Source organism: Etheostoma cragini, chromosome 11, assembly GCF_013103735.1.
Source record: "Etheostoma cragini isolate CJK2018 chromosome 11, CSU_Ecrag_1.0, whole genome shotgun sequence".
Taxonomy (NCBI): domain Eukaryota; kingdom Metazoa; phylum Chordata; class Actinopteri; order Perciformes; family Percidae; genus Etheostoma; species Etheostoma cragini.
The window spans coordinates 7,643,257-7,667,163 of record NC_048417.1 but is presented as its reverse complement, the minus strand read 5'-3'; the positions used below and the strand labels follow the sequence as shown (position 1 = coordinate 7,667,163).

At 37.6% G+C, this 23,907-nt stretch overlaps 2 protein-coding genes across 7 annotated transcripts in view; both read left to right on the top strand.

The window, feature by feature from the left end:
* The window catches only part of cacnb4a (calcium channel, voltage-dependent, beta 4a subunit), a 61,948-nt gene that overhangs the window by 27,932 nt on the left and 10,109 nt on the right, over positions 1–23,907 (top strand). For 2 of the 6 annotated variants that reach the window (XM_034885358.1, XM_034885355.1), the window contains 12 exons: positions 8,289–8,408; positions 9,681–9,803; positions 10,891–11,018; positions 11,684–11,763; positions 11,980–11,999; positions 12,606–12,686; positions 14,559–14,617; positions 14,711–14,820; positions 14,965–15,116; positions 15,364–15,459; positions 15,571–15,747; positions 16,260–18,053. In XM_034885358.1, coding sequence (XP_034741249.1) covers positions 8,289–8,408; positions 9,681–9,803; positions 10,891–11,018; positions 11,684–11,763; positions 11,980–11,999; positions 12,606–12,686; positions 14,559–14,617; positions 14,711–14,820; positions 14,965–15,116; positions 15,364–15,459; positions 15,571–15,747; positions 16,260–16,523 — 1,410 coding nt within the window. In that variant the 3' untranslated portion in view covers positions 16,524–18,053. Of the gene's footprint in view, positions 1–8,288; positions 8,409–9,680; positions 9,804–10,890; positions 11,019–11,683; positions 11,764–11,979; positions 12,000–12,605; positions 12,687–14,558; positions 14,618–14,710; positions 14,821–14,964; positions 15,117–15,363; positions 15,460–15,570; positions 15,748–16,259; positions 18,055–23,907 lie in introns of those variants that run through there. The other 4 variants (XR_004658511.1, XM_034885357.1, XM_034885356.1 and 1 more) reach the window with 4 other exon arrangements.
* The window catches only part of arl5a (ADP-ribosylation factor-like 5A), an 8,287-nt gene continuing 3,470 nt past the window's right edge, over positions 19,091–23,907 (top strand). Inside the window, exons 1-2 of the mRNA XM_034885363.1 lie at positions 19,091–19,478; positions 23,685–23,745. Coding sequence (XP_034741254.1) covers positions 19,433–19,478; positions 23,685–23,745 — 107 coding nt within the window. The 5' untranslated portion in view covers positions 19,091–19,432. The remainder of the gene's footprint in view (positions 19,479–23,684; positions 23,746–23,907) is intronic.

The following is a 23,907-nucleotide window of genomic DNA, read 5'->3' as shown; positions in this document are numbered from 1 at the left end:
GTGTTGGTCAACAGTAATGTAAAGATGTTACTTTTGGCTCTGGATTCTAGTGATGGGCATTTTGATTTAATATGAATTATTTTGAACTGTGAAACATAAAGCAGGTGCTTGTCTTGGCCGGTCATGTGGGGCTTTAATTTTCCTTTCTCTCACACCCTTTATTTATAGTTCTTTTGTATTGAGGCAGAACATAACAGTTATTTGTATCAAGGAAATGTTACCATGGCTCTGAATGGATCATTAGCAGTGGCGCATTAATCCTTTGTTCCATCTTGGCGGGTTTATTCTATTGACTTACTACGGGACAAATCCTTTGTTGGGCTTTTTGCAATTTATTTTTATTAAATTATTGATAACAATAGTATTTTTTCCACTAAAGCTATTTAGTAGACATTCAACAATGCTTCAACATTCAGGACACAACAAGTCTTCTTATCCTGTCCAACTATTCAAAGTAATCTTTTTATATTGAATGCTGCCATTTGGGTACAAACTGGCATTTTCTGCATTTGATGGAGGGTTTAAATTGTAACTCCAAAACTGTATTAGCTGTATGTCACTGACATACGTTAAACTAGCAATTAACTTACAGTTTACCACGTCATATTGATAATACAAAGTTTGCAAAAAACATACTATACCTCTGCTTCTTTGACTGTATCAAGTAAATAGATGATCGCAACAGTGAATGCAATCATGCAAAACATCTGTTCTGTTGTGAAAGTGGCAGAGGATGGTTATTGAATGAGATGGATGTGGAGAAAGAAGGCACTATCGCAGGAGAGAAAAATGAACAAGGCAGAATTTAAAGTAATACATCATGCCTTAGTACTTATGTCAAGCAACCCTTTGTAAACATGTTTCCTGCTCCTATGAGCTTCACCCCCTGTTTGTGTGTGTGTGTTTGTGTGTGTGTGTGTGTGTGTGTTTGTGTGTGTGTGTGTGTGTGTGTGTTTGTGTGTGTAATTGCAAATACACTGTGTAAATTTTTACAGCTGCTTATACATGTTATTAAATTACACTCCTTTGTAGTTTTATTTATGACATATTGGAGTTTTTTATCAGGTTTCTACACAGGCTAGATGTAGTGTTTGTGCAAGAGTTTTTGTTTTGTTCTTGTAAAGAGTAATACAATTAATATCATAAATAGGAAAATACATATCCAATTCAGTTCCAAATGTATTTCTGTAATGTAGAGCTTTACCAAGTAATTTAATTTCTTTATTGGTAGTGGATACATCAATTACTAGTCATAAAATAGTGGGGGGAGTAATCACAATGTCCAAGTCACATCTTCAAAGGTCTTGTTTTGTTCGACCAACAGTCCAAAATTAGATTAAATATTTGCTATTCCTTTAATTCCTGTCATCATCTTCTTCATCACTCTTCTCTTGTGCAAATATCTGTTTTCCATATTTATTTTTTCTCACGTATTTATGTAAGAATAGGGCATGATCAAAGGTCCTCACAAAGATCCTATTTAAAGATCCACACTCTTGCAGAGTCTCACATTTTCAACTCTTTAAGAAATGTTCCCATGGTATGAAAGCTCTGTGTCACCACGGCATATCTGCCTGTACTGTACCCCCTGTCCTCTGTGGATGAATGCTGTCAATAGGTTGTGTTGAACAGAGTCTGTGGCAGCATCCATGGGGGCAACAAACTGTGCCATCATCTGTTAGGTAAACATTTGTGCTGAGGCCAAGTTTTTTACTCCATTTGGCTGAGTCTGCAGGACTCCAAATGTCCACCAGCTGGCTGTCCAGCAAAATGGAAAGTAGATCCACCTGACCCGATGAGCTGGAGAGCACAAATCAGCACATCTCACGTTTGAATTTGGTTTGTGTGAATGAGTGTAAAAATGTTCTTTCTCTTACAAAAAAAACATCAAACCCATCAAACATGTGTGTAAATATATATATATACACATATACAGTATATACGTAAGTTAGAACCAAGCATAGAGTCTAGGTCTAATAACAAGACTGTTTTTCTTCTTTCTCTAATGAAGAGCTGACATTCTGGAAATACAAGTTCTCTCCATCTGTATGGTTAAAGCTGAAACAAAGAAAAATAGAGAAGATCAACAACTCGGAAGCAGTGATCAACTCCACACTTACTGCTGTCTGTGTGATAGCTACGGGCTTCACCAATGTGGCTTGACAGTCCAAATACAAACACGAGTGTAGTCAGAGATGGACCGCCTCCATGATCTTCACCCTTCCACAGCCAAGTAATGACATGCTGAATGCTCCATCCATAGCCGCCACTTGGACTCAGTGAAGGACAGAGATGTACTCTCGTCAGCCAAGATCACGATTTTGTAGAATGCTGAATTTAGCATCAGAGTGATTTAACTTAAGATTTTTTTATATATATATATATATATATATATATATATATATATATATATATATATATATATATATTATTATTTTATTTTTTCTGGAGATGTCTGATCTGAAATAATTATGAATCCTACTAGTATATCTTTTTTACATTATGTTAAGCTAAGAATAGTTTAGTCCCAATATATTTAAGCTGTCACTTTTCTTGTTAGCTGCTATGTTTTTCATGGAGTCAAACAAAGCCTATAAATGCTGACAGAAAAGAGTTGGAAAATTAAATTTGCCATGCGAGACCAGTGTGTTGACAGTAACCTGACATCCCGTGTATCCATAGTTCAGGAGGTATGACACAAAGAAGATGCTGAATCACCTGCTCCAATGTCAATATGACATTATTATGTTGTGATGTGTCAGGTGGGAACCTTGTAAAGTACATTGGGTTGTCTTTTATATTAGACTGTGAAAAACATTATTAAAGGGAGTTCATGTTATGAAAGTATATCATGAACAAGAAAGAAGAAAATAGACAAACCTCAGAACTTGTAGTTTGATTAATTTTGACAAAACTATGTCAAATGAAAAATGTTCAGCAGGTGAAGCAGCTCTGGCATAAGATTATTTTGTTACATCTAGAAAACAACGTCTGCACATGGCTGTAATACAACATAAAGGAAACGTTTTGATCCGAGTCAATTCTTCAGCGAGTCAAAATGTTGTGCAGACTGTATGCATGGTGACAGGTGCGGTTTAACAATCTAATTGATGGTTAAAATTAAAAATGAGTTTTGAGACACTAGTCTGGCATTACTCTTTTAACTGCTGTTTTTCTTTTTGCTTTGTACCAGTCAATGTCTTAAAAAACACAATGCACTTTGTCTTTAAGAAAGAATAAATTGAAAGAAGACAGAAATTATTTAAGTGGTCTGATCATGACAGTGTGTGTGTTATAAAGTTCAGGTTAGACAGAAAAAGGATACAGCTTGTGCTATGCAGGGATTTACTTGTTCATTGGTTTTCAGTCGTTTGAAGGTGAATACTGAGTGTAGGAAGTCTGCTGTTATTTTGTGTCACCCAGTGAGGGATGAACCGCTTTGATTGTAGAACATGAAAGTTCTACAATCAAAAAGTCATTAAAATTCATGAACTAATTTATGTATTATCTCATGATGCATGTCATGGCAATTGCACTATGCTGTCTATAGCATTACACCATGCAACATGGTTCCATATATTATAGTACGCCTTTGCATGTTACGTAATACTTGTGCAAAGATTGTTGCAGCCAGTAGTTGTCTGTTCTAGCCAATAAATGTTGATGTGGACTGAATGGCAACTGGAATAACACAGTGTTTACTGCACTTCTATGGTGCTTTTTGTCTCTGTGAATAGAAAGCATGAGAAACTGACACACAAAGACATGTTTGGTCTAAATGACAAATAAGGGCAGACAGACTGGCGAACAATGAGTGTAACAGATGACTTTAGACAGGTGGGTTATAGACACTGTGAATCATAAAGGATAATTATGTCAGTAGTGGTAACTGTAGCAGCAGCCATACTCACACTCATCTTTCAGACCTTCCTCTCATTTAATTCTGGTGACAAGGGAATTATTGGCTCCTGACCCCGGGAGAGTCTTCTGTGTACGGCAGCCTGCAGGCGACTGAACACAGTGTATTCCTTCTACTTGTACTAGAAAGTAATAATGAGCGGTAATAAGCTTGTGGACCCCAGTGAGTCTGTGCACTGAGCTTGTTGTTTTTTGTCTCTGAGGAAGGCATCCAGTGTTGTGCTAATGTAGTGATTATTCAGCTTTAGTGTAGCATGTTAGATTTTGTGTAACATAGTCACCAAGATCTCTCTTCATCACAGATATGGAGAATAGACAGTAACAGCTTACTGGACCAGAAAGAAAGTATAAAAAGCTGCTGTGATGTGAATTAATTTCACTCGAAAAAATATATAAATAAAACTTAATGAAAGTCCTTGTTTATCCCCACTACTAAGATTAGCTTGCGCTTGATGCATTCTACAAATAATAGGGTGATATTTTTCCGGGCAGTGTATGTTGTATGAGTATGTACAGAAAGATAAATGCCTAATTTATCCCTGATTGCTCAAGAGTGTATTTCAGCCATTGGCTGTTGCATTAGTTGGGGTCAAAGTTCAATACATTTTAACTTTTAGCAGTGGTAACAAATAAGGGCTGAAGGCAGATCTCCCACATAGGATTAAACAAGCCACAGTACCGTCAGCCAAAGGTTAGGTCCTCAGAGCCACGAGGGCCTAGTTTACACACATACATTGGTGTGTGTAGACAATGTTTGCAAACTATAAGTCAGCGGATGGAGGTTATGATTGGTGCTGTTACAAGACGCACTGTAGATTTAGCCAATGTTAAAGGATTTATAAAGATGTAATTCGCTAGCAAGTCCTTCAGCCAGGGATCCACCCACAGGACTCAAGTGGGTGCTTTTCATTTTAAACAGAGGAGCTGGTAACATTATGCTAATGCTTTCACCTTGGTTTTGTTTTTAAAGGATGTTGGCAACATTAAGTTTTACAATATGTATGAAGGAACACACCTAAAATCAATATGTATTAATAATAGTACAATTTTTTGGGGATGGGATGACTGATGGTCCTCCCAGAAGACATTAATGAGCATACTTTAAATAGGCACCCTTACTAAAATTGCTTCAATCTGACATCAACCCTGCAAGACTATGCTATGATTATACTGAAACTTTTTTATAAAGTTTTTTTTTCTAATTTATTTGAGGCAAAAATACTAGTAGTTTATTCTTTACTTTGTTATGTATATATCAGTGTATACTGTTTTATAACAGAGAGTAGAAGTTCTACAGAAAAAAGTCTGTAAAATTATAAGCTAAAGGATGATAATAATAAAATAACCTTTATTTGTATATCACCTTTCATACCAGAAATGCAGAACATGCTTTCCAATAAGGGAAATTATACACAGAATAAACATACTTACAGGGAATTTGCCATAATGAAATAATAAAACACACTAAATAATAAAAATAACATAAATATTAAAATCAGTCCCATATTCGCAGCATCCACATAACAAAATATACATAAACACCAGCATGACTATGTCAGCATGACAATGTCTTCATTCCCTTCTACTCTGCCTTATCGCTGTTGGAGATTAGAATTTTTCAGACAAAAAATTTCAGTATGTAAGTATTTTGTCTCAAATGCACTCCCTACCAATTGGCGCCAGCCCCTAAGGCTAATAATAAACACAACAGAACCAGCTTTTCCTGTTGAACACAAACTCGCCACCAGTCTTAATTACACCAAAATAAGCAATTTTTAGCTACTTTCCTTAGGGTGTAACCTCATTGTAGTCATATAGCGGAATCTAAAAGTCTACACAAATGTCAATACCAAGAATCACATTAAGCAAATCATATTGGCTTTGGATTGGGATCTGTACCTGTCTTCTTGTCACCTTGTCTTTGTCTGTCTCAAGATCTGCATCTCTTCCTCAGCAACCACCAATCACTGCATGTGATGCTGAAGCTTAATGGGCCCATTGGTGCTGTAATAACTCTCTGCTGAGGGGAAACTCTCCGACCATCTATGTGCATGCACTGTTTCTTCTTTTTATGTTTGCATAGTTTTCCCAGCTAGTCGGTAATAATCTTGCTGTCTCTTCAGTTATCTCTCTCTCTGCCTTGAAGAAGTGGGTGGGCTGTTTTTTTGTTTTTACTGCTCTGCTAACTTAGCACCCACTAGCTAATATGGACTAGGGGTGAGGAATGAGATGACTCCACTGATAGTGATGCTATGTGACTTATCTGGAGGGGGTTCAAGCCACCCACTAAGTCCCAGAGGAATACACACATACATAGTACACATACTGTATGACCAATACGTTCTCAGTAATCATTTTAATAGAAGAAATGTCCTCACAAACCAAAATATTTATCACATACAAATGGATGACATATTAAAAGAAATTAAAAGGGACAATTTAATGCAGATTATTGCATAGAGGGGGAAGAGGTTTTTAAATTGTCCATCTTAATCATAAAATCAGCAAATGGGGGAATATTGTTTGTGAAAATTATGTTTATCCTTCCAGTAGAGATCAACAGACTGAAAGTCATGAAATACTGAAGGTGTTGTGGAAGCTAGTGGTGGAACGGCACCTCACTAAGATGTTGGTTTTTATTCTTTAACCTGTCCCCCATCTGTACCTGCAACAAACCAAGGTACTTATTGCACTGCTGGATATTTTTATAGTCGTCTTGCTATTTAAAGGATCCACTTTAACTTCAACAGATGTGATTTTTAACTCTTTCCGGGGTCTTTACAGTAAACACATGTGACACGATGGAAGAAAGGAAATGAGATGAAAAATAGCAAAAAAGAATTGAATACACTCTCTGAAGTTAAATGAGAAGCTTCATACCACTTTCATGTCTGTATGCTAAATATAAAGCTAGAGCCAGCAGGCTGTTACAAGCAAGCTTAGTTTAACATAAAAATCGGAAACTGCTAGCCTGGCTCTTTACCAGCACCTCTAAAGCTCCCAAAATAAAATTTTATATTCTGTTTACTGAATCTTATATCTCTTCAACTGAAACATCTCATTTGTAGCGTACAGACATGAGGGTTGTAGTCTTGTGATCAAACTCTTGGCAAGAAAGCAAATAAGCATTTATTTCCCAAAATGTTAAACTAGTTCTTTTTAACAATACTTAACAAAACAAGTTCATTTGTACAAATCTCAGGCCCAGAAGATAATTATAATATTAGATAATTACATCAGAACATAAACTAAAACTTTTCACGAGATAATAAGTAGAGACATTCCAATACCATTATCGGTATGGCCTCCGATACTACCTAAAATGCTGGTATCGCTATCGGGAAGTACTGGAGTTTATGCACCGATCCGATAACACATAATAAAGCCCTAAAGAAAATCTACGTTAAATTAGTTTACTTATGTTTCACAAAGAGTTTAACCTGAGCTAGACTGACAACAAATCATATCACATCCATACAGGTATAATAGTATACAGTTGTTAAAACATAAATAAAATATATGTGACACACTTGTATCGGATCAGTACTTGTATTGGCCGATATGCAAGTTCAGGTATCAGAATCGGTATCCGGAAGCTAAATATGGTATCGGACCATCTCTAATAATGAGGTAGCTGGTTTGTGGCTCGGAAGTACAATGGTCGCCCCATAACATGTCAAAGTGTCCCTGAGCAAGACACTGAACCCCAAGTGGCTCCCCAGATGCTGAATGTATATCTGTTCACTGCTCCTTATACTTAGGATGGGTTAAATGCAGTATAAATACAGAATTTCACGACACTGTACTGTGTGTATGTGACGATAAAGGAATTACGTCAGAAGAGCAACAGACTTTCAACCCATAGCGGTCACTGTATTTTCTTCATTCAAGGTTAAGTGTTTTGTTTCTATGAGATAGCAGACAGGGGTACTCCTCTTTGTCATTCACATTCATATTTAGTCAAATTACCAAGGTGATGACAAACACACGAGGTAGGGCTCCCTGAGAATTGTGTATTTAATTTGTGTCTACAAATAAAAAAAACATCTTTCCGTTCTGAACCTGCCCTCCCAGATGGTTCATCATCTTTAATCTGTCAGCCTTTGATCCTTTATGAAGAAGAATACAACCAGTCTGGTAAACACAGCAATACGCACACATACACACAGTTTTGCAATGGGTTTAGTTTTGAATGGGACGCATTAAGTGACACGTTACAGCGGTTTATTATTGGGGTTGCCCCACGGATGTCAAATTAAATTATGTATCAAACAAGTGAAGTTGTCACCCTGTGGTTGTTTTGCCAACACTGGTACTTTTTATTCCTCCTGGTAACATGTTATTTCCATCTTCTGCACCCTGTTCTCCAGGGCTCAGCTGATTCCTACACAAGCCGACCGTCTGACTCGGATGTGTCCCTGGAGGAGGAGAAGGAGGGCGGCCGGCAGGAGAGGGAGCAGCAGGCCACTGTCCAGCTCGAGAGGGCAAAGGTCAATTTGACAACTATTTACAGCACAATGGAGCTACATGCTGTTCTGGAATATCACATGATAAAAACTCATAATCTCCGCACGCAAACAAAAGTTTTAATTTACCGCACTATACGTCTGGTCTGCATTAGTTGTCTAAAAGTTGTCATCTTGTCCAAATGTAGATGTACAAATGCAGAGATTTTATACTGTCCCACCACATTCTCACACCTTTTCTGTTTGTGGATATCTTTTTCCAGATTAAACTGGGCTGAGCATAAACAGTGTGATGTGACTTTTATGTTGAAAAATGTAATAGAGTTCAACAGTAGGGGGGGGGGGCGGGGGGGGGGGATCATTACTCAAAAGCATTTGTGCCAAACCTTTGTTTTTTGTGTTTTTCCCCCAAAATCAAGGTTTCAAAGACTTCAATACTTTGTTTCCATTTTAACATAGTTGAATTTGGTGTGGTGACAACAACATGATATCAGTTACAGAAACAAACCTTGCGACATAACACAAGTGAAAAATAGTACAATGATAAACATTTAAAAAATAATCAAGCCCTTCCATGGGGATGCTACAGCATCAGTAAAACAAACCTATCAAAGGTCTTATGGAGATACTGTAAGTAATCATGATGTAAGAAAACAGCGGCAGTGCTAGTAAGAACTCAAAAGGGATGCAGCCTTTAACACCAGCATCAGGATCACCTGGAATATACTGTATTATAAATAGCTAACCCAAATCTGTCAGCAAATCAAGTCATGAAAATAATAGTTAAAAAAAATAAAACCAATAAAATAAAAGAGAAAAGCATCAATTTCATAAATTAGTTCACCATATTATGGTCTGTACTTCATTGTAGGAAAGTACATAAAAGGTAAAGAATGTTTGAAGGAGCCATCTTTGTGGACTATGTAAGCTTTTTGGCCTTGGATTGAATTATTTTGCTGCCCCTGCTGTGTCCTGTGATCACACTGCTTCTGTCTTGCAGCCACCTTCGTCAGGAGCTCAGAAATAGCGGCTATTCATCAGCGCCCACCCCTGACAACAGTCTCGCTGCATGTGATGCTTGATGAGCACATTGCTGCTGTATTAACTCTCTGTGTATCCACTGCGGCTTCTGTTTATGTATTAAACGGCTTCTCGATTGAATTTCCATAATGAAATACAATATCAACATCATGACATAACGTGTCATATTCTGTGATAGAAGATTTTATTCCCAATTACATATTCGTGGTGCCTTCTCATTGCTGTGATAACTCTTGTCTCTCTGCTGTCTTACAGACTAAAGCAGTAGCATTTGCTGTGAGGACCAACGTCAGCTACTGTGGTGCTCTGGATGAGGATGTTCCTGTGGCCGGCACTGCCGTCTCCTTTGATGCCAAGGACTTCCTCCATATCAAAGAGGTAAAATTCAGGGTCCATCCAGTGATGCTAAACCTGTGGCACGGTATGAAAGATTAAAATTAAAATTAGTCCCCTCTATTTTGGTTCAGAAATCAAGGTTCAAAATGAGAAATCCTTTAGTGAGCCCACAACTGGGAAATTCACAATCACATGAGCATGTGTACTTTGGTACTGTACATAGTTCTTTACAGTAGTACATTTACTTAAATACTGTACTTGAGTACAATCTTGATGTGCTTCAATTTACTTTAGTATTTCCATTTTATGCTACTTTAGAATTCTACTCTTCTACAATTCAGAAACAAATATTGTACTTTTAAATGCATTACATGCTTTAATAACATTAGTTATTGGTTACTTTACAGACTCAGGTTAAAATACAATAAGCAAATAAATTATGAATGATGTACCATGGTAGTAGTATTATGATGTAAATGTGCACATTTCCATTTTTTCTGAGCACTTTTGAGAACCTTTTGTCCATATTGGCTTAAAAGCTTCAGGTCAAAGTTTATGGAAAAAGCAGTTGAGGCAACATTCTCACCACAAGGTATGTTTAGAAGCACTTTTCAAAAGACTATGTCATTTTTCATTACATTCTTTACAGAAAATGCATTGTTTAAAATTATTATTAATATTATTATTATTATTATCATCATCATCATATGCAACACAATACCGGGAAACATTCAATAAAAAACCTCCCTCAAACATTGCTTATAGAAATATCTGTAGAAATAAAATAATGCAAGTTAAAATAATAATCTAAAACATGGTGCTAAATTTAAAATGTAGGGATGAAATATACGTACATAACATATAAAATAAAATTATATATTTGTGGTAGACATGGTGGTTTTGCACTGCTGGAATGGGGAAATATTCTTTCGGCTTGTGGTTCATTCATAAGTAAGGTATATTTTTGATTACGTTTTTAAATATTGCAAAATAAAGTGCAATTTTTGTGTCTTAAGGACAAAATTATTGCTCAAATAAATCCACCAATAATAAAAACCAAATTAAGGTTCCTTCATCTCCCAAATTCATATGAAACTGAGGTTTTCTGTCTATTCTTTCCAATCTACAGAAGTACAACAATGACTGGTGGATCGGCCGTCTGGTGAAAGAAGGCTGTGACATTGGTTTCATCCCGAGCCCTCTGAAGCTGGAAAACATCCGAATCCAGCAGGAACAGAAGAGAGGACGCTTCCATTGGTGAGTAGAGGAGAAGTACTGGGATGTGAGAAAATTCAGGAGGTGAAGGAATCAGCAGCAGAAGCAGCTGAAAGTGTAGAGAAGACACATGGATCGAAAGGGATAAAGAGAGTTGGAGGATTTCGGGGATGTGTTTAGGGGAGAGGCACTGTAGGGAAGAGTAAAAGCCTGGCAGTTGAGCCAGCAGATAGGGAGGAAGTAAAGTGGATGAAAGCCAAGCTTTGTTGTGTGGTCCAATCTATCAGAGGTGGGCCTGCATCATGGCCACCACAGAAATTTCCATCAGATGGAGTGATGTGTTTCAACCAGCAAGGCCATCAGAGATCTTGAGAGAAAACTAACCAAAAATACTTTGAAATATGCATTCAGTTACAGCGGAGTCACATCTGAATAAATCCAAACTCAATGTATTCTTTTTTATGTCAGGTATGCACCTTTTTAATTTAGCTCAAGCTATCTCAACACTCTCCCAGGAGATCATGCTAAAGTAAATTGACAAAAATAAAACTCAGTTACTGGTTTTATTCTGTTATTTATATCCAATAAATTGTATTGGGTTGTATGGTCACCTGATTCCTAGGGGTCAGTGGTGTTTTACCGATGACATCTTGCTGGATTTTACATTAACACTATTCTCTTTCTGTTCACTGCTGCCATCATCATAGCAGTAAGTCCAGTGGTAATTCATCCTCAAGTCTGGGAGAAATGGTGTCGGGCACATTCAAGCCAAACCCCAACTCTGCAGGTTGGTCCCACAGATCATCTTGTCTAGGTTTGACAGGAAAGACTGTCATCAGATCCACAGAGGGAATTGCTTGTCTTGGTTTCTGCTCTGTATGTGTGTCTGTATAAAAGTAGTAGCTGCTGTTATATGTGATGCTTTACAATACATGATATAATTTCATGCATAGGCCCAGTCCAGTTTCTTACTTACTCACCTGATCTTTCTTTTCTTTTTCAGGAAAACAGAAACAGAAAGTGGTGAGCATGGCAATTTACACATTCATTCATTTATTTGCCTACTTCATAGGGAATAAATTAAAGTATGTAAAGCGCAACTTGATTTCTTGAAATAATTACTTTTTAAAGGTCCATTAAGGTCCCGTAAAGGTAAGTTAACATTGGTAACAGAGTTTTAAGTTAGTGAGTTTTAAAACATTTAGACCACATATCGTGCCTTTAATCAACATGTGAAAGTTAAACTTAATCAAAATCAAGTTCTTAACAAACTAAAATGGATTGCTTATTTGGGAAACAGCTACTATTCATTTTAACAACATCCGTGTTTGCATAAATGTTAATATTGTTTAAAAGCCACATGTTTTCCCCTGCAAAATTGACTTTGTATGAAAGAATGTACCTTCTTAAAGACTAAAGCTTAACATCACCTAATAACCCTAACATATAGTAACAAATGTTTTTATTACTATTAATTAGTAATAAACATTTTATTTACAATAATGGAGCATTGCTAGAAAGCATCATTCCATTTACATTGATATAGCGTGGAAGAGTGCTTAGTTTCTTTAGAGAAACACTTGCCAATGTCATATCCTGACTGTAGTCTGTGTGTGCCCACCCCTCCAGGCTGAGCACATCCCTCCATATGATGTGGTTCCCTCCATGAGGCCGGTTGTCCTGGTGGGACCGTCCCTGAAAGGTTACGAGGTAGAACACACCACTGCTGCTCCTCCAGTCGTCTAACTCATCTTCTTTCTCACAGCCACAACTTCAATCTCTTCATCCTTACATTACTTAGCCAACTTTAACCAATGAAATAAATAACTAATATTCTAGTACACATGCATATAAAGACATTTTTCTTCTCTACTGTGTGAGACAAAGAGGTTCACTTTTTATAATTAAAAAGTCCCAATAAAAATATTTTTGCAGCTCTGATTTAGGTGAGATAACTGGCATGTTCCCTCTTTGACATCATTTTCTCAAAGTGGCATCGCATCTAATATTAGCCAAGCTGACTTATTCTTTGATGTTGCATTATGTCAAAGGTTCTTGTGTTTTCCACCAAGGCTAATTCCTAAAAGACTAAAAGTTAAAATGGAGATACAACATTAAAATGCAAACTGCTCATTAATTATCAGTTACCATTGGAATCACAGTAACAAACAATAAAGGAGGCCAAAGAGGTGATGGGAGGCTAGCCGGAGTCAGTTGTCATGGAATCACAGTCTTCATTTCCCTTTCTGGTGTTGCCATGGTAACAACCTTCTGGGTAAACTGCATCAGTCTGAAAAAGTGGAGCATGGTTTGAAATTAGAAACGGAGAATAATGTGTACTGCTACTAAGGTTTTGGAATGAGATGAGTGACTGAATGGCATTTAGTGTTTCAATAAAAGTAGAGAGAGTTTTTTTTTTAAAACTATTAATCACATACAACGCCTTTTCAGCTCATTGTTCCTGAATCAATACAAGACAGCAATTTAGTTCTACAAATAATAAAGCTCATGGTGTCAATCTTGTGTGAAGAGTAGTTACAATGGTGAACCAAGTATTCAGATCCTTTGCTTAAACGTTATACCAAAAAAACTCAATTACAAGTAAAAGCTGTGCATTCAAAACAGGGCATACACTAATGAAGGGTACAGAAGTATGATCTGCAAAATGCAAAAATAAAAGTACTTGTTAGGCAGATGTAGATGTAGTGGAAGTAAAAAGAACAACATTTTCCTGTGGAATTGAAATATTAAGTAGCATGAAATAGAAAGATGTAAAGTTCAAAATTGTACTTATATACATTACTTGAGTGCAGTTGGAAATTAATCCCCTTTTGGATCCCCAAATTCATTGCACATGTTAATAGCATTCATTTCCATCCACTGCAGTGTTTCAGCTACCCCTGTTGTACCTTCTGTCACTTTCAAGCTCATTTTCACAAATCAGAGTGACAACAGCCTGTACACCAAGTTTTACCTGTTTAGACTCATGTATCCATGTATTTATTTCCTCTAGTTAAACACCTCAGCTCAAATGGATGACTGTCTGCCTTTTAAGGATGACTTTCTCAACAAAAGCAAATTCACCTTGAGTATCTTTTTCAATTCAAGGCCTTTGGCTGGCAGTCATATTCACCAGAAAAAAACTATAATTCGAGTCTGCACTGTGCAATTGCCCAAATTCATCACCTGTGCATTGGTCTTTGTGATACTTCTTAATGTAGCTCTTAATCAAGTTATTTAATGTTGCCAACATTCACTCAGCAAAGAGCCAGAAAGAGAGAAACTGTGTGAACTGTAGACAAATTGCTTGGTCGAGTGTGTAATTCTGCAGCAGCATGAATGGACAGCATCAGAATGCATAATAAGAGTCCACTTCCACTTTATTGCTGCTTCACAGCATAGCTTGAAGATGTTAGGATGTTTATGTTGTACATCTCTTTTGTTTACTTGTAACATGCCTGACAGCATATTTTGTCCTTGACGTCTTCCCTTAATCTGCCTTTTATTACCTAATATTCTTCTTCTCCTTCCTATTCCCTTCTATTCTGTGTCCTCCGCCTTCTTCCTTAACCATCACTGTAGGTGACAGATATGATGCAGAAGGCTCTGTTTGACTTCCTGAAGCACAGGTTTGACGGGAGGTGAGCAGTCAAAGCAAAGCAGCGCCTGTCCTACAGTGCATTATCCTCCTGACAGTTTGCTCTATCTGACATGTGTGTTTTGTGATGTTTCAGAATATCCATCACAAGGGTAACCGCTGACATATCATTGGCCAAGAGGTCAGTACTAAACAACCCCAGTAAGAGGGCCATCATTGAGAGATCCAACACCCGCTCCAGCCTGGGTAAAACCATAGGAACTGTTCCACTCAATGATGTGCATGTCTTGTAGGTGTCGAGAATGTGAATGTTTTGTAATACTGTAACCTTCATGTTCCTTATTGTTCATATTGTTCATAATTTTCCTGCTATATGTTGTCTTTATGTAGCGGAAGTTCAGAGTGAAATAGAACGGATCTTTGAGCTGGCCAGGTCTCTACAGCTGGTAGTGTTGGATGCAGACACAATTAACCATCCAGCACAGCTCATCAAGACCTCATTAGCACCCATTATCGTTCACGTTAAAGTGTCCTCACCTAAGGTAAGATTGAAGGCTTGGATACTAGATAGCCATCTATAAAACTTTGTTGATTTTCACATGCCAGATCCTCGCAAGATACTAAATATAGTCATAAAGCTGCAGGTGGCCTCTTTTGAGTATTAACACTCCACGCTGCACCATGCAGTGGCATAAGTGTTGCACTTGGTAACTCAAGCCCACTGTAGTCAGTGTTCCATAAGTGAAGATATTTCCCTGTGTTTTTCTATTGAACATTTGCTTTCTATAGGTCCTCCAGCGGCTGATCAAATCAAGAGGGAAATCTCAAAGCAAACACTTGAATGTGCAGCTTGTTGCAGCGGAAAAACTAGCACAGTGTCCTTCTGTGAGTGCATTTTAAACACCTTTTTTAATCTTAAATAACGCAGCATAAAACAAGCAGTAGCTACTTAGTTTTCCAGTGGTGAAGCTACACTTTCCTCTCCCTCCCCTTCAGGAGATGTTTGATATTATTCTGGATGAGAACCAGCTGGAGGATGCATGTGAACACCTGGCAGAGTACCTGGAGGCATACTGGCGTGCTACACACACTTCGCTTAGCACGCCACTCAACCCCCTGCTGGGACGCAATCTGGGTTCCACTGCTCTCTCCCCATATCCAGCTGCAATTCAGGTGAACTTGTCAAATAAAAATGTCTTGAATGATTTTCCTTTAGTAGTTAATTTTAAGTCTGAACTCTCTATTGTTTGTGTGTTATATGCTTATCTGTTAAACACATACTAGAATGCCTCGGATAAATGTACTACAACGTAAAGCCAAAGCTGAAAGCCATATGGATATGCAGTGGACACATGGATTGGGTTTTTCTGAATTTCTTTGAAACTTCACCCACGGACTCCCTTGTAACTAACTGAATTCAAGCCTTCAGAAGTTAAAGATCTTTGATTTTTATTTTATTCACAGCGATGAGGAAACTACAAGAATTGATTTTATGTCATTAAATATGGTGCTTTTATCGACATGTGTTTACATTAGATACAACTAGGACGTTAGATCTAATAATGGCAGTACTTTACAAATCTTTTGCCTATTGTGTATCTCTATCCCTGATGTTGCTGCTAAACTGTTATTTAAAATGTTAAACAAAGCAAAACATTGTACTGAATCAGTATTTTCTCCAACAGGCCCAAAGAAACCGCAACAGCAACCACACAACAACAGACCTTTCACCCGTTGAACGTCGCGGCTTGATGCCTGCCGATGAGAACTACCATAATGAACGGGCACGGAAAAATCGCAACCGTCTGTCCTCTGGGTCACAGCACAGCCGGGACCACTCACCTCTGGTGGAGGAGGACTACCAGGACCCCTACCAGGCTTCATACAAGCCTCATCGGAACCAAGGATCCACGGGAGGCTACAGCCAGGACTCCAGGCACCGGCACTGAGCTGTGGCCTGCTGTGAAGAAAGTGTAGGCCTATCTTTCTCTAACCACCATGGACATAAGAGTTGAGGCAACTTTGCTGTAAGATGATGAAAATACTACACTCATTTGGACTGTAACAACTTTGTGTTGATGTGTAGTACTTCGTTTTCCCTTTGGCCTTGGCTGCTGCCATAGGAGCATTCGAAACAAAAAAATTAAGAATACTGCTCTTGCTTTGTTGCGAACAAGGGAAGGGACAGGGAATAAAAGTAGCACAAGAGCAGAAAAGTTATGTTTCCAAAGGAAGGATAAAGCTGGATCCGATCTGAATATGCTGCAAATGTGGCCTGTGAGTGAGGTACACTACCAGGTGATATTGTGCGACTTAGGTTTTCTGGATCCTCTCCACCATCTCAGCTGTTACTGTAGCATGCAGCTAGGACTGTAATTACTGGTTACTACCTGCCTCAAACCAGTGCCCCACAGCACTAGAAGTGATGATTAGCACAGAACCTGTTTGCACGCATCCAGGAGCAGGTAGAAGAAGAGTATAATGCATCTTTAATGCTTTTTAAGTTTGTTCGCCATTGTCTGCGATGTGAGTGTAATAAATCCAGTGGAAGTCTTTTCCCAAATCCAGAGTTTTACATATTTTGTTTTGAAGTGACATGGATGGTGTCGTGGTGTTCTCTTCAGGGTTCATGCAGTAGCTCTCTGTGCCCTATTTTTGTTATTTCTTAATGTCATATTTAACATTAACCATATCAAGACAGAAATATAAAAAGCATGCAGATACTATATCACTTCAAAGCTCCAAACCTCAGGAATGAGAGGTCATTTAGACCTAGAAGTGTGCTGACAGATGTAGCGTTTATTTCCACTCTGATGGGAATTTGATTCTGAGCGTTATGTTGAATTGATAAGAGATTCTACAATTTACTTTTTTCAAAAACGTTATTAATATAAGGAACTGATACTTTCAGGACTAGGAGTCACTAGCATGGTCAGCCTGTTTTTTTCACATGCCATGCATTTATCAGCTCAGTTATGTATTTGCAGTCATCATTTGGAATAGATAGAATTGCATTTTAGTGAGTGATTTAAATTGAGGGCTTCCATGTGTAACAGTAAAAATAGTTGAAGGACAGAAGCGTTAATTCATTTCAATCAACTGAAAATTCCACTTTCAGTAGATTCATTCCACTTCATTGATTTCTTCTTTTAAAGCCTTGCATAAACCTTTAAACATCTGATCAAAAAATATGTTTCCATATTATATGTTTACATATTTCCTCCATCTAACTTATTTATTAAAGGTTTTATGAAAGAAAGTAACAATGGTATTAAATAATATTTTAATTGAGTAGCAATTCAACAGGCCACCAAAATCCATATTGTCAGCTATAACCTCTTTCAATGTATTTTTTTACTCCTAATGAGTGAAAATTATCTGAAAGCACTAGGGAAACTGGCATTTGTTACAATATCTTTGACATGCTGCATTTTTTAAATCAAATTAAATCACTTGTGAGCTGCCAGATAATACAGGATGGATCACCTTTTAGTGACATATATCTTTTCCGTCCTATCGGATCTATAAGTAGGAAACTACTGGAACTGTTGGGTCCTTGTAAATTCTGGAGTGTGGTCTATATGTATAGTGTCTTGAGATAACTCTTGTTATGAATTGATACTATAAATAAAATTGAATTGAATTGAATTGAATCTTGTAATCTAATATTTGTTAAAAATCTCAGTTTTTTCCATTCATAGGCCAGAGATCCCATTGTGCTTCAATGATTCTGGAGAAGGAAGATTGACAAGGAGACTTCTGCTCGTATCTGCCATATTCAGTAGCTTTTATTGTTGTTGTTTCAAAACTCTGAAGCAACAATGTAAAAGATTTGATTACTGCCTGTGAGAGAATGATGCATTGATTAGAAAACTGTGGCATTTTACAATTGTAATGAAATAAACTGCCCTTATGTTGTTCTATGGATAGCCCTCGTTTCACCTGTTGGTTTACTTTATTTCTTCATATTTTGTGAGCCCTTCAAAACTATGACATAGACTAATATAAAGTATTTCTTCCAATGAGGCACTCTATAGCTTCTGGTGATGGCTTCAAATGTCTTGTTGTTTCTGATCAACAGTCCAAAATTCAAAAGTGTACAGAAGATGTGTATATCATAGAAGAAAACCACCATAAGTTCCTGTTTTTGAATGGCTGGAACCAGAGTATTTCTGGCATTTTGCAGGTTGACTAGTTGATGAATTGACTGATCTTTTCAATAGAACATAATCGTTCACTATAATAAAAAATAATGACAATAATAATACTAAAAATAATCTAATACTAGTCACCAACGATTTTATACCTAAATTATTGCAGCATGATTATTCTATGTGATTTGATTCTATTTTGCTGCAATATGCACATCATGTATGTATATATACAGTATAGTATTAATATTAATATATTGTAGTCTTCCAAAAAGTATGCTAAGATTAGCAAATTCCTGTTTGTCTATAGATAAACTGCATTGTACTTTTAACCATTTTTGTATCATTTGTGGAAAAAGGACTGTGCAAGTACGCATGCGCACGGTTGACAGCTAACTAGCGCAGCGCATTTCTCGACAGCCAGCTGATGCCAACCAGCTTTCCATAGTGGTTACCGTTCTGGTTTGGTTTTCGGCAACACATTAACCATTAGCTATACTCAAACGTACATCCTGCGGGAGCGAAATAATTAAGATTAATTCATACAAGTATGGCGGTTGTACTTAAAAGCCTTGACAGCTCTTCGTCTCTGTAGTTAGCTAGCTAGCTAGCTAGGTAAAGTTGATAGCACCGAACAGCATCAACGCTAGCTAGCTAAGTTACACCGGATTCTTACAATCTGGCATCAAAAACCCGCATCGTCAGCCATGGGAATACTATTTACAAAACTATGGAGGCTTTTTAACCATCAAGGTAAGAAAGGTGCCCTGGCATTCCTCATGGTATTGTCGAAGAAATGGGAGCTCGTTGGTCAGAGAAGGCCCACTTTGAAAGACAGGTCTGCTCCGTTCATATTAGCCTGGGAAACAGCTTTCGACACATGACAATTTATAGGTATTATATTGTTATCATAATATCGTTCGCTGTATAAGTATGTACGCTAGATGACGTTATTGTTTTCGTATATTAGCTAGCGAAGTGGTGAAGAATGTCGTTGTGCATAAACTGCTCAACGTTTCGGCATTCATTCAACGTTCGTGTTAGATTATTTATGCTCACTGGGGATGGAGCAAAGGTTAAGTGAAACCAAGTCGATCCCTGTATAGTGATCTTGAATCAGTAAACAGATTCCGTGCAAAACCTCTGTAACATGAGATCCAACGTACAGTCCAGCGCTCAGCACCGGTGTTATGACTAGAGATACCACACTGAAGGCTAGGAAATCATAAAGATCCTTTTATAAGTTCCCTTGACTGAAGGCAGCCACATCAGCAGAATGTGGGCCAATAAGGATCGATGAATGACTTCAGAGTGAATCACATCCCCTTATCAGTGTAATGTCAGCAATACAGGTAACCCCAAATCCCTTCACACTTGGCTTGTCTTCTGTAAAACAGGGATAACTACAATGTTGACCATCCAGTTTAAGTTTGTCCTAACTACAAAGTAGATCAGGGTGTCAGGTGTGAACAAGATTGGGACCCTGATATATTAGTAGTAGTATTGTTGTTATTATACAGTCTAATAAAGAATAAAAAAAGTTGCTGGGTGCTCCTTACATTTAATTGCCTTGTGAACTTACTGCTCCCTGACATAAATGTTGGAAAAAGCTGTTATTTGCTGTTGCCATCTTTGTGTCTTTAGTCATCAAATAGCCCCATCAGCGTTTTGCATGCAACCATCCATCATGGAGTCTGTAAGACTTTCATTGTAACCCCTGGATCTAGCCCCCAGCTGCACTTCCAAGTCTCAGGAAGTCTCACCATGACTGTCCCCAGTTGATTGATTCAACCCAGTGGAACAACAGAAGTTCATTCACAGTGAGGAGGGCATGTGATTAGACATTACAAATGTAGTTATCCATGTTCATAACTGTTAAATGTTTAAAATGCTTCAAGGCAATAGTAGCAAAGTCTATTCAACATAATGGGCATAGACTCTCCAGCAATAATACCTCAAATTTGCTAATAACCCGCTTGAATGGGCTTGTCTTTTTTGGGGTTATGTACATTTGGTCAGACAAATAAGTAATTTGAAGACCTCGCTTTAAATCGATGTCAGGGAATTGTTTTGGGCATTTTTGACTATTTTCAGATGTTAATAAACCAAATAATTTGTATAGAAAAGAATAATATAATAATAATAATAATAATAAAACTATAGTTGCAGACAGGGTTCAAAATTAGCCCCATCTACAAACCAATTTCCGGTAAAGTATACGAGTGGCTGGAAGTTTTACTTCCCTCAACAGCCAAAGAAAAACCTTTGGTGGCTTCTAAAATTTGAACATTGACTAGCCATTAAGCTGCTGAACAAAAAAAAAGTTGATTTTAAACCTTGGTTGCAGACCCACTTTTGAATGTGGGAGAAACCCCTTGGAGGCTCTTAACCACCCGCATTAAGGGATGTTTACTGTTCGTTGAGTTAGAATGTATGCAAGCTGCTTAGCTAGCACCTGCATGACCTCTTTAGTTCTTCCGAGCCTTTTTTTTGTTTTTTTTACTGTAGCCTCTTCCAGCTGCGCAAGACTGACGTGTGACCTCCAAACACTGAAGATAGTGTTGTGAGCTGTGTGTTGTGTCTATACATGCAGCCTGTTATGTTTTTGGTGAAATAACTCCTTCACAGGTGTTTTGTTTAGGTTTATAAACTTATAAAGGCCCACCTTTTTATCTTCTGCAGTTTTAGTTTCTCTTATAACAGCTGTACCCTAACATTGTGTTGTAACATACGTACATCAAGTTTCATCAAACAGAAAATAGATTTTTGGCAGTGTATTTTAAGTTGTACTCCAGACAGGAAGCTTTGTAAAATCTGTAGCCCAACTATACTTCTTAACTGTAGTATATCTGGAATATGCCTTGATATTACATAGGGTTGCAACTAACGATTATTTTCATATTCGATTAATCTGCTAATTATTTTCTTGATTGATCAATTAGTTGTTTGGTTCTATAAAATAAAAAATCTGAAAATGGTGAACAATGTGAATTAGTGTTTCACAAACGCCCAAGATGACGTCCTTGGGCATCCTTTTGTCCACAAGTCAAACATATTCAGTTTACTTTCATAAAGGAGAGAAGAAACTAGAACATATTCACATTGTAAAAGCAGGAATGAAAGAATTTTAACCTTTTGTCTTAACAAAATTACTCAAATGGACTAAGCGATTCTCAAAATAGTTGGCAATTCATTTAGAAGTTGACAATGAATCAACATCTTATGACTCACTCACTATCTTACATTTATCTTCACTGTCTCTCTGTAAAAGGCTGCAGTGGATTGCTGCCCATGTCTTCATACTTGCATTTATGAATCGGTTTCATATCACTCTGTTGAAAAAAGACGTGTCCTTGAAATCAACAGTTTATATTTTTATATACAGTATATTGGCTCTTAGGCATAGCAGTATGAAAATCTCAAGAACCAGTCTCAGTCAACAGGCTGAAGTGGTGATTTGTTAGGAAGTACTCTATCTTTCAGAATTAAGGGGGCTTCTGTGTTTGGCCAAACCGCCATCAAACTTACTTCACTGTTTTTTGGTTTGTGCATTACTAAGATCCTAAAACACACTTTGGGCCTTCCATGTAGCTGAATAAATTGGTTGGATTAAGCAGTTGCAGAAAGTTATGACAGGCTGTGCAAATATATAATTGGTAATAATATTGAACAGACCTACAACACCTTAGCCATAAGTGGAATAGAATGGTCACTTGGACACTCAAAACATTGGCAAAAATAAATTTGAAATCCCTTTTACAACTTTTTCCTTCAAAGCAACTACATTAGATATACTTGAGAACTCCAAGCTCACACAATGTAAAAACTACTGACGTGATACAGGACAATATCTAAAAATCCGTATTAGAGCCATTGCACTGTATGCCTTTATCATCAAGACGACACATGCATACCTCCTCTACAGGCCTTTATGTGTTTGTTGTGTGGTTGCTAGGCTTTTCTGCCTTTTCTGGCATTCTGATAAGCCATACTTAAAAAATGTATACTAAAATAAAAGTGTAAGGCGTCCAGATAGCTCAGTTGGTGCCCATATTTAGAGGTTTACTCGACGCAGCGGACCTGGGTTCGACTCCGACCTCCGGCCCTTTGCTGCATCTCATTCCCCCCCTCTCTCCCCTTTCGTGTCTTCAGCTGTCCTGTCAAAAATAAAGGCCAAAAATTCACAGAAAATGATCTTAAAAAAAATAAGTGTAGATAATATGAACTTGATATCTTTCTGTCATGGACTAGTTTCTCTTGACTACCCTTTTGGCCACAGCTAAAAACACCAAACAGTCTTTGTTCCTCATCTGTCTTCTGTGTTGTCACAGGATCTGGATCATGGCAATAAATTGCAGTTCTACATTTAAAAAGAGCTTTTAGTGCTGTTGAAGCTTGAAGCTGAGTATAATGTTGCAAAAGAAACCAGGACTTTATTTTATAAAAAGGAAAGTACACATTAGTCAACATTTCTGTAAAAAGTGCCAGTGTTAGCCCGTTAGTCCTTAGTCCAGATAATTTTAGACAATAGCAGCAGGAGACAACTTGGATCACTCACGTGTAACCTTGTGTCCTTTACCTTTATCTTATCGTTGTGCTTACTATAGGATTGACTTGTCATCTTAGTGTATTGACAGCCGAGTAGCAATTTATCTTTGTTGTCCCAGCCTGTGGTTCAGCCTCCTTATACAAGCTTGCTTACGACAACCCTCCAACTCATCTTGTTGTCATCTAGCTGTGAAAGTGTACAGTTAGTGTACAGCACCACAATGTCTCAGTTATGCTACTTATGTGTTTAGTACTGAAGGATAATACTGAACACAAAAGGGCTGTTATTTCAATCGCTCAATGCAGTTCCACATCAAAAGACATCTTTTAAACAGATTTCTTAGCTAAGTTTACAGATATTGATGTCACTGTTAGCTTTGTGAATTCTTTGTGTCTTTTATTGTCTTTCAGAGCACAAAGTAATTATTGTGGGCCTGGACAATGCTGGCAAGACCACAATACTTTACCAGTTGTAAGTATCTATAGCACATAGCACTATCAGTAAGCGTCTTTATACATCCTTGTCGTTTTATTTTGGAAAAAAAGCAACTCCTTTCCCAGTGCAAACATGTAAGTAAAAGAGATGTAACAACATGGAAGAAAATAAGAGTGCAAAAAGAAAAGGGGGGGGGGG